This window comes from Plasmodium fragile (genome assembly GCF_000956335.1).
Source record: "Plasmodium fragile strain nilgiri unplaced genomic scaffold supercont1.56, whole genome shotgun sequence".
In the NCBI taxonomy this organism is placed as follows: domain Eukaryota; phylum Apicomplexa; class Aconoidasida; order Haemosporida; family Plasmodiidae; genus Plasmodium; species Plasmodium fragile.
The window spans coordinates 52,048-62,367 of NW_012192636.1; the positions used below are offsets into that span (position 1 = coordinate 52,048).

Genomic DNA, 10,320 nt, shown 5'->3' on the forward strand with positions numbered 1-10,320 from the left:
AAAAAAAAAAAAAAAAGAGCGGCACAGAGGATCACCAGCATAATTATATAAAAAGCGATTATTGTTTAAGCAGGGTGGACAGGAGAAAAAAAAAAAAAAAAAAAAAAAAAAAAATTTTAAAATAACTCCACCCCGCTTAAACAATAATCGCCGCGTAACCATTATTGCCGCTCCACCCCACCTGATGGACGTATTAATGTTGATCTTGTTTTCCCACTCAAACTCCGACCACATGATGCGGAACACGTGGGACGAAATGAACGAGGCGTTAATATAGTCAGTCATATTTATGTTCAGCTCGCTCAGCACAATGTAATTCTTCTTATTCTCATTTTTCCGTTCATAAAAAACATAACCAAAGATAATCCCCGCCTCAGTCGTGTGCACCTTCACACTTATTTTAAATTTCTTCTTTTCATTTGGACCCAAATTAAACACAGGGATTTTGTCAATCGGTTTCAAATTACCATGGGTCGATAGCCCAATGAAAATGTTCTGCAAATATGCACCAGATTGGTTATAAATATATAACTCAATAATTAAATTGATATTAGAAATTATGGGCACGGCTTCAATAAACAGATCATCATCTACCCCTGTGAGTTTTTGTGAGTTGTATAGCTTAGCCATGAACAGGGAAGAGTAATTGTGTTTAAATGAAGGGAACTTAAATTCATTTTCTTCAAAAAGAATGTCATTGCTTAAGGTGTATTTCAATTTGAGCTTGTCCAATTTCTCGTCCATTAACACATCCCTTTCATCCACTTCAACAGATCTTTCGTCAAACATGTTCAACACATTTTTCTTCTCCTTGAGGATACGAAAATATATTTCGTCATCTACACTCTGCTTATTTTCATTCGTTTGGGTTGGAGGGGGTGACAGAGTGGTGCTCAGTCCTCCTTTGGCGTCCTCCTCCCCGACGAGCGAAACATCATCTGCGCAGGCTACACCTACGTGACGCTGAGTGCCGCTGTATATGCTGCTATACTTTTCCTCTTCCTTGTGAAGGAACTTCTGGTAGTACTCATTTCCACTGAGGAAAGTTAACACAAGCTTCTTCGTGCAGTCGTCCATGCTACTCATGTTACATGTGATATGCAGAAATATTTTCAAACACTGGTTAACCCTAACCACGTTGCTATCGTCGTAATGCACATCCAGGGCACTCTTGTTTTCGTTCTTCTGCGACAGGTACTTGGCCAGACTCGCCAGGATGTAAATGCCTTTGTTCCGGAACCGGTTCACACGGTGAGCGGCGCTGTTGGTGGGGTTAGCGGCGTTAGCGGCGGCCGAGTTGTCAGCGCCGTTAGCAGCGCCGTTGTCGGCGCGGGGCTGGACCAACGCGGGACCCAAAAAGCCGAACGCCTCCCCACGTACCGTGGCCACCAACTTTACATACAGCTTCGTAACACACACACACAAAACGGAAAGCAACAAGTCGTCATTGTCCGCAAGCAAATTGTAAGCAAACGAGTTTAGCTCACCAGGGCTGTCATCCCCAGGGGACGCACTCTGGCTTTTCCACACTGCCTCCGTGGCGTAAGTCCCGTCTTCCAACACAACCGTTTTGGCTTGAAAAGCCGGAGAAGGCACACACGAAGAAGAAGTAGCAGTAGCGTTAAAATTCATCACCACTTTGTTCTTTTTAAATTTTTCATTCTGTATCCTGCTCATCACATCTGCTTGTATGTTACTTCCAAGGATGGGCACCAGGTGTTCATATAAATTCTCTAGAAACTGTAAAATCACTTGTTCTCCTTGCATGTATTGTCCTAGAACCCAAAAAAAAATTCTTAAGATATGTGGCTTCTTCACTTCAAATACAACATCACCAATTTTGTTCAAAATGGTACTCTGGAGGGAAAGATTATTTGCTAGCTTCCTAATGCATACTGCTGCTTCGTAATTTATTTCCTTCTCTTCATCATTCACGTAGGTTAAAAGTAAGTCCACCATGCTTAAGCACTCGGTAGAAAACATATTACATATATGCTGCATCGACTTGAGTAATATTTTCTTGTAACTCATAATCTCTTGGTAATTCGTAGACAGGTTATTAGTGACAGAGTTATTCTCTCCTGTGTTACTCACACCAGTGTTGGGGACTCCACTTGCAGAGCTCGACCCACCATTAGCACCTGCATTAGAAGAAGCTACCACCCCACTGTTATTACCACCTCCACTAGAAAAAATATTCTTGCTATACATAACTGTACTGTTCAGCTTAAGAAGCTCCTTCTTTAACACACCCAACACTAAGTGCACATTCCGACTGCTTAATATGTGTAGCACTAGATTTAAAATCTTTACTCTTATGTCTTTAGAAGGAAAATTCAATGCTCTAAGTAAGTCCATAACATAATTCTCCAAGACCTTCTTCCACTTGCACATGATGTAATATAACCTGTCTATTACAATTAGCTTAATATTATTATCGTGCTGGTTAATTAATAATTTAATAAAGCACTCGCTTGCAGTTTTTATACTGAGCTCGGAGGTACTCATGTAAAGCAAACAGCACGCACCTTCATACAATACACTGTTACTAACATTCTTGTTCACCATATTAAGGAGAATTTTAATAACGTTATTTTTGTATTGATTGTAATCGCTTTCATTCATTTTGTTCTTCCTAAATTGTATTTCTTCACTCAACACGTTTAGCATTCCTCCGTTCGTTTCACTCGATGGCTTCGTGTTGTTCGTTGCACTCGATACGTTCCCTTCCTTACAAGGACTCCTTTCATCTCCTGAAAGTAGATATGCGAAGAGGTCGATCTCTCCATCGGACTGGTACCCACCCAGTACTTCATCTCCCTCAACCTCTTCTTCATGTTCTCCATGGGGATGAGGATGAGGGTGAGGACCAGACCCGGACATACCCGCACCACCTCCCCTGCGGACCCCCTTATCCTCCTCATTCTCTTCATCCTCCTCATTAATCAACAAATACGAATTGTCAAATACATGAGGAATGTACAGCTTCTTAAACAGGTGAATGACCTCAAGTAGAATCACATCAGCAGTATCGTACAGCTGATCGTTCAAAGAGAGAATATACTTTAGTGTAGTCATTGGGTCGACATCAATTAACATGGATAGTGCACTACGTTTAGTCGATATATCATTTTCTAAAAATAATATTTTCTCCACTTCTTTAACCGAGTTAGGTATCACATCACTTCCATGCTCCTTTATAATCGTGTGGATACAACTGATGGCATTCTTCCTAACATAGCTGTGACGATGGTTCAGATTCTTCGTAATGGCTTCTATTAAAGGTTCAATTATTTTAAGGTTTTTAATTTTACTTAGTAATCGCAGAGTGGACCCCCTCACATATTCATTTGGGGAAATTATATCATTCCTGAGCGCATTACACACCAGAAGCATTTCTTCCTTTAAACTACCATCACTCTTGCATTTGTCCACGACCTCAAAGAAAATGTGAGTCAACTTCTTCAATCGGTGATCCTTATGAGGTACTATGAATCTAATGACACACATGAGCATATTGCCATATGGCTCTCCTTGTATTATGTTAAATATTAGGTGTTCCATGCCTTCTATTTTTTTTTCCACATTTTGGCTCTCTAGCTTTTTTTGAATTTCGCTGATGGTCGGCGTTTCGTAGTTGTCTGTACAAATGTACAGAGTGCAGTTGTTCTCGATCTCCGGGTTACCCATTTTGTATGCGCGGCTGCGGGGTGGCAAGTGCAACGTGACGGCTCACCTCTGCACCAACGATACATATGCAGAGCTACACACCACTACGCATGTGCATAGCCCGAAAATGAACGTTGAAAAAAAGAAAAAAAAAAAAAAAACACGTATATATACGTAACATGCCCATATATAATGTACGCCTACAGAGCAACGCTGCGTTAAGCAACTTCCTCCCCAAGGCAGACAAAACGAGCCAATAAACAGCCCCCAGCAAAGCGGACACTCACAAGGAGATCACAAGCACAGGGAGGGGGGGAGGGGGGAACAGAAGCCATGTGGCGACGACGAGACGACGAGATGAACAAACTGGGTCTCTCATTAAGACGAGGGGAAAAAAAAAACGCTACATCGTCACGCGGACTGGATAATCAAACGGGCCTCGCTCTCTTCCTCGCAATCTGCGATATTTCTTGTTAATGAGAAAAAAAAAAAAAAAAAAAAAAAATCATTCACCTATGACATTATTTCCCGGAAGCGTTCCCCCCCCTTTTGTATGTTGTCATTGCTCCATTTCGCTTGGGAAACTACACGACAGGCAAAGAAGCCTCCATCCCACAGAGCCTGCAAAAGTGTACTCATGTGCTATATATATGCATACCCCAAAATATTTGGGCGTGGCAGCACACAAGTATCCGCGACACTGTGTTCTCCCTCTGGTGGATGGAAAAATGTCCTCAAGTCCACCACCTGTACGCAATCCCCTAAGTTTGCAGTGTGGAGAATGTGCGCTTGGCACACCTGTCAACTGCAAATTCACCTCTGTAAATTTTACCTAGGGGGTGCCCGCTTCCTCGAGTAGGGTGAGCATGTTCAAGCAATTTTAATGTTTACCAAACTGTGTGGAGGAAAAAAACATTTGAAGAGTTGTGCATCCATCCTGTGGCATGCTGATGATCGAGCAAATCTGAAATGTTTTTTTTTTTTTTTTTTTTTTTTTTTTTTTTTTCCTACCAAATAGCTAGCTGGCGCGAGTAACGCACACAAAAGAAATGTAAATTTGTGGAAACCATTTTCATTTAATGCTACAGAAGAAATGCAGCTTCCCCTTTGGGACAATTTCAACACTACCATTGAGGGTGTGCTCGAGGGAGATATATAACCAAAGGGCGAGTGATCCCCTCGTCCAGACGAGTGCATTTTTCCCCCCCGCGAACATGATAAGAAGTTGTAGAGCGGTGAGCAGCCTGTCACTGAAGAGGTGGCTGTTCGTGGGCTCCCCCCCCGTGTGTAAAGGGCACACTCGCACATCAGCAAACTGGGTGGGAATAAATCGCTCAAGAATGAAGCAGAGAGAAGACAAACGCGACGCTGAAATGGAGCCAAAGCTGAGCAAACACTTTCGGGAAGTGTTCCATGACGGGTCAGAAAAAAACTTTGAATGTCACCCATTTAACAGAAGATTTGCATACACCAAAAAAAGTTTTTTCCCCATCGAGCCCCGCAATTTGCGTACCCTGGGTGTGAACAGAAAAAGGAAAAAAAAAAGGGGAAGAGGTGATAAAGGTCCTGGAAAAGGGATTAGGGAAAAACACAAACACAGAAAGTCAGGAAGACCAAACAGCCGTACATTTGAAAGTGGAAGAACTCCTTTGTACAGGAGGTTGCCCAAATGGCCAGAGGCATGGCTAAGTAGGCAAAAAAAAAATTATGACTGTCTTAACCTTTGTAAGCTCAGGTACTTCATTGAAAAAGGAAGACTCGATGTGCGCTTCCCCATCACGCAAAGACATTTGCACGACTCCAAGTGTGTAAAAGTGAAAAATGGAGTCAAGCTATTCAATGTGAATGATTATCCTTTCCCATACAAAATTGACATTGAAGTGGCCACTGCAGATCAGTCCTCCATAGACGTAATTAAAAAAGTCGGCGGAACGGTCACCATTGTTTACATGGAACGAATAAATCTCAGGGCCCATATTAAACCATACAAATTTGAAATTCTACCCAGAACGGCTAGACCCAACCTTGATGCGATTCATTATTTAGAAAAAATGAGGAGCAGGGGGTGCCTCGTGAAGTATATAAAGCCGTTGTGGCTAATTGAGGAAGAGAAGAGGATCATCAATGAGCTCACCGAGGTGGAGGAGAGCTCCAAGCTGTGCCCAGAGGAAACGGACTCCTCCTGGGGGGACACGGAAGATGAGCAGAAGCGGCGCGAGAGGTTGCTCCGCGCCTACCGCCTGCAGAACACGCAAGTGGATGGCGCCCTCGGCGTGTAGGTTGTGAGGTGAGCTCTGCGTTAGTACGCACAGTACACCCTCATCCTACGCTGCTGTCCGCTTTACAATTTTTTTTTTTTTGCTTTTTTCAAATTAGTAACAATTACAAGTAGGGGGGTAGGTACCCGTTTTGCAAAAAAGGGAAAAGTTCAAAGTAGACAAACGCAAGGTCGCATGTGCACCAACTGCGCCGTATGGTGACGCGCGCCGCGGCAGGCTGCTTTCCTTCCCACCTCACCGGCGCTGCCGCACGCCAGGGTTCTTCCGCTGGCCATCCTCCAGTATGGACGACTTCTCCGACGCGTTGGCATTCCCGTCGGTGGTAATATCACTGGATGACATTTCGTCTTCCTCTCTAGACCTCTCGCTGTACTTCACTTTGTCCCCCTCCTTCTGTGATACCTTCTGAGTGCACTTGTTCAGCGTACCCTTCACCACCATGACAGCTTCATATTCTTCATCACTCTTCTTAACCTTCTCCCGATAATACAAAATTAAATACGTGAAGCGAATGTAGAATACCCATGCAATGGAACACAGTAGCAGGATCCAAAAGTTCCTCTGGAGTCTCATCTTTTTGAGGTACGCCCTGTGCACATGGGGGATATGCACGGAAGGGTCAAAAAAACTCTCCTTATCATCGTTGTGCTTCTTCAGCTCGAAAATGGTAAAGGCCAAACGCAGCAACGCATAGAACGAAATTAGGGATGACACGGACACGTTGATCTGGTATTTGTACATTTGAAAATTGATGCTCCTTTTTTGAATGGATATCGCCATGCGCTGGAAGAGAGCCACGCCACTCAACAACAGGCACGACAGCCCGATCCCAGCGGGCAGGAAGAAAAACGCAATGTCCTTCATTTCTGGGCAGGCGGGAGGGTACAATACGTCACCGTTGTGGTACCCTTACACAGGGGGGGGGGGGGAATTATTAAAAAATAAAAAAAAAAAAAAAAACACTCTTGAGCGAATCCTCACACACGAGGCTAAATCACATCCATGCAGTCCAGGTCAAATCAGTTTACTACGCCAGTGCAGCGCCAAACTGATTTGCTCTCACCAAAATGGATGGTACGTACACCCCGTGTGGGAAACCCTCACACACGTCCCCCTCTCTCAAGGGCGTATCCTCAACAGGGGAAAGATCATCTATCCCTTCGCAACAGAGGGGGGGCGAAGTAAAATTTGATTTGGGGACAACTTTCCACGCGGAGAACTACTCATTATTTGTGCCTTTAAATGGGGGAAGAACTGTTTCCTTCAAAAACGTTATCCCCACACGTTCGCGACAGTGGGCTTGTGTTTTGGCTCCTAGCGGGCTACATAACTCGTGTTCATTTGATTTATTTTAATTTTTTTTTTTTTTTTTTTCAGATCGAGGGCAGGTCGTTTGTCACGCGGGGGAGACGTTGCCCAAGGAGCCACACTAGCGCCCACATGTCAAGTGAGTGGAACGCACGGGCTCAATTTTTTGGTAGACCCGTGCCATTACCCAAATGGAAGCATAAAGTAGAAAAAAAGGCCAAAAGAACGATTGACCCTTCTCTCTCCGCTTTTCATTTTGGCATCGCCATAGTGGGGCTGTGTTATCCGAGCGGGGGTTGCAAAATTACGAAACGGGATTTTACCTGCACACCGCGTCACCACTTCGCCGCGCCTTCACTCCACCGCTTAACCGCTCCACCCCAGAGAGGGGTGCGTCCACACATGAACGGGAGAAAAAAAAAAGGAGCAACTGCACCTGCAAAGATATCATATATGGATATTCTCGTAGGGGGTGGGGGAGAAAGCAACCTCTCTCTGCGTGTGTATCCCTTTTCCCTAGTTGAAACAAATTTAACACACGCGCGACCTACTACAGAATCGGCGTGAACAAAGTTTTCAGTTGGGGCGGCAGAAATGGCGCAGGGAAAAACTGGCCAATTTTTGCGCCTTGGAAATGAAATCAGCACGAGGGAGGGCACGGACAAAAACGAAGCAAAATGAAGCACAATGAAGCATGATGAAGCAACACGACTACGCAGATGAGCCGCAAAAGCGCAAGTCCGACTCGTAACGCTGCGCTATTCCATCCTCCCCAGGAATGACCTCAGGCACGGTGTCCGTGTTATAATTCATGTCGACACCCCTGTACTCCCGGGACGTGTTTTCCACTAGGGTTTCCAGAAAGTACTTACACATGGGCGACCTCTCGTCAAAGGTTGTTATGAATTTCTTCTGTTCTTCCACTGGGATGGGTAGGGACGGGTCGACGAGGGGGTGGCACGTTAAGAGGGATTGACTTGGCCCGGACGACCCCTCAAGGGGAGTCAATGCCTCAGGCGCGCCACGTTCGACATTGGTGCTGCACTGGATAGCGGTGCCTCTTTGGGCAACCCCGTTTGGCACATCAGCCAGGCTGGGGGCCCCCCAGCCCAGGGACCACAGACGGTACTTGCCCCCGCGCAGACCGTCCAGTGCATGACACACAGAGGGCACAGCTAACAAGTGTAAAAACTCAAAGAGGTAGCTACACTGCCAATCCATGTACCCATATGCAATAAAAAATTCACAGGGGTTAATAATCTTCTTCGAAAAATCAGGTACTTCAAGGAAGCTCTTCTCAGGACACGACAAAAGGATATACATTTCTATGTCGGAAAAATTCTCCAATTTTGCAGCATTCAATTTGTTAGTAGCAATGGTGAAACACCTCTTCCCCCTCGATCGTAATATATAATTTAAGCTTCTTTCCATTTCCCTATTCTTTTTTAAATTTACATTAGTCATTAAAACACCAAATGTGTCAACCTGTTTGCACTTTTCTATCAAGCTGTATCTTTTCAGTAGCAATTTATCCACATCCTTTTTTGTTTCAAAATTATATAGTTCATTATTTCCTTTTGCCCCGACATGTTTTTTTTCCTCCTCATTGTATATATGCACCCTGTCAGGGTAATATTCATATTCTAAAAGACACCTACGCTTTAGGTTTATATTTCCGTTTGTAAAAAGAAACAAATTGGTTATTTGTTCTTTCCCCTTGGTTAGGATCCTACCCCACGGAGGAGATATCTCCTCCTGTCGTATCACTTCATAAATCAGTACTCCCAACTTGTTGCTACACAGAACCCTTATGAGCAACCTACCACAAAAGAAGGCGTACTTATTCTCGAGGTCTTCGTGCGCGTCCAACTCGACGTAGTTCCTGTGGTCCCCGTAGCAGTTTTTGCCCTGCACGTTGCTCGCTACTCGGTGCAGGCACACGACTAGGTTCGTGTTTACCGCATCGCTGCTTACCGGGTCGCTGCCCACCTCGTCGCTGCTCACCACGTCACTGCGCAGGAAGGACTTGCCCCGCACCAATCGGCCGTCCACCAGGAAAAGCGGCTTCCTTCGCTTATCCCAGTGTGCACTCGCCTCTTGTCCCCCCCCGCCAACTTCCACACAGGCATTCACAACGACATTCACAAAGGCGTGGACCAAGCGGGACATACAGCTCGTGTAGGCCACGTCGCACATAAGGATGCACACCTCACCCTCTGGGGGCAAGTGACTCCGTATGAACCCCTCCTGAACCGTTTTGTAAAAGGCTTCCTCCTCCTCCTCTTTTATCTCATTAAAGAGGTATATTGAAGGAATGGACGACGTTATTAATGATTGACATGAGGGTCCATAATGCAGCAGCACATCTGCCTTCACATGTTCAGCACTTACGTAGTCTTCACAACACTCACTCAAAGATGTGTCCCCTAAAATGTATATGTTTACTTCATCGGGGGGGCTCCCACCTGTATTGTCTTGGGCCCCACAAACAGATACGTCTTCTTTGTGAGATTTTACAGAACAGCATGGAGTGGTCACCCGGGTTGGTTCGTAACTGGGAGGGACAGGCGCCCCTCCTCCTTGTCCCCCTTTCTTGAGCTCCCCTTTAATGGCATTAGAAAGGAGAAGTGAATCCTCCAACATGCCATCAGGCAACTGCACTGACACTCGTTTGTAATTATTTTGCGAAATGACCCCCGCAGCTAATTCCACTTGGTACCTTCTGCAAATGTCGCTGCTGTGGGGGGCCCGCGCCGCCATTGGTTGAAAAGGGGGAAAAAAAAAAAAAAAAAAAAAAAAAAAGGGGCGATGAAGAGGTCGAACGTCGTGATACGTTTCCACTGGCGAGGAGAAAAACTTGGAAAATAACAATGTGGTTAATTGGGCAACGAAACTACGTCCCCCTTTTCGCCACTCCGCAGAAACGGCTGATCGAACTTGTTCACGGAAAAAAAAAAAAGCCCCGCTGCAGGGCAGAAGCTGTGCTGTGGTAAAATAAGCCAACAGCTGTGAATTGATCTTAACACGTGGGCGCCAAAAAAAAAAAAAAAAAAAAAAAAAAAAA

The 10,320-nt window shown here is 45.0% G+C and overlaps 4 protein-coding genes across 4 annotated transcripts in view; 1 reads left to right on the forward strand and 3 right to left on the reverse strand.

Annotated features, from left to right (window-relative positions):
• The window catches only part of AK88_04198 (uncharacterized protein), a gene marked incomplete at both ends in the record, with an annotated part of 6,830 nt that extends 3,140 nt beyond the window's left edge, over nt 1–3,690 (reverse strand). Inside the window, one exon of the mRNA XM_012481808.1 lies at nt 160–3,690. Coding sequence (XP_012337231.1) covers nt 160–3,690 — 3,531 coding nt within the window. The remainder of the gene's footprint in view (nt 1–159) is intronic.
• Nucleotides 3,691–5,009: 1,319 nt separating this feature from the next.
• AK88_04199 (uncharacterized protein) lies at nt 5,010–5,948 on the forward strand (the record flags this gene model as incomplete). The annotated part of the gene is made up of 1 exon (XM_012481809.1): nt 5,010–5,948. One exon carries the CDS (start codon nt 5,010–5,012, stop codon nt 5,946–5,948), a length of 939 nt encoding a protein of 312 aa, XP_012337232.1.
• A 234-nt stretch (nt 5,949–6,182) lies between these two features.
• Nucleotides 6,183–6,812, reverse strand: AK88_04200 (uncharacterized protein; the record flags this gene model as incomplete). Its single annotated transcript, XM_012481810.1, has 1 exon — nt 6,183–6,812. The coding sequence occupies one exon, from the start codon at nt 6,810–6,812 to the stop codon at nt 6,183–6,185; it is 630 nt and encodes a 209-aa protein (XP_012337233.1).
• Nucleotides 6,813–7,967: 1,155 nt separating this feature from the next.
• On the reverse strand, nt 7,968–10,016 carry AK88_04201 (uncharacterized protein; the record flags this gene model as incomplete). Its single annotated transcript, XM_012481811.1, has 1 exon — nt 7,968–10,016. The coding sequence occupies one exon, from the start codon at nt 10,014–10,016 to the stop codon at nt 7,968–7,970; it is 2,049 nt and encodes a 682-aa protein (XP_012337234.1).
• Between the last annotated feature and the right edge of the window lie 304 nt (nt 10,017–10,320).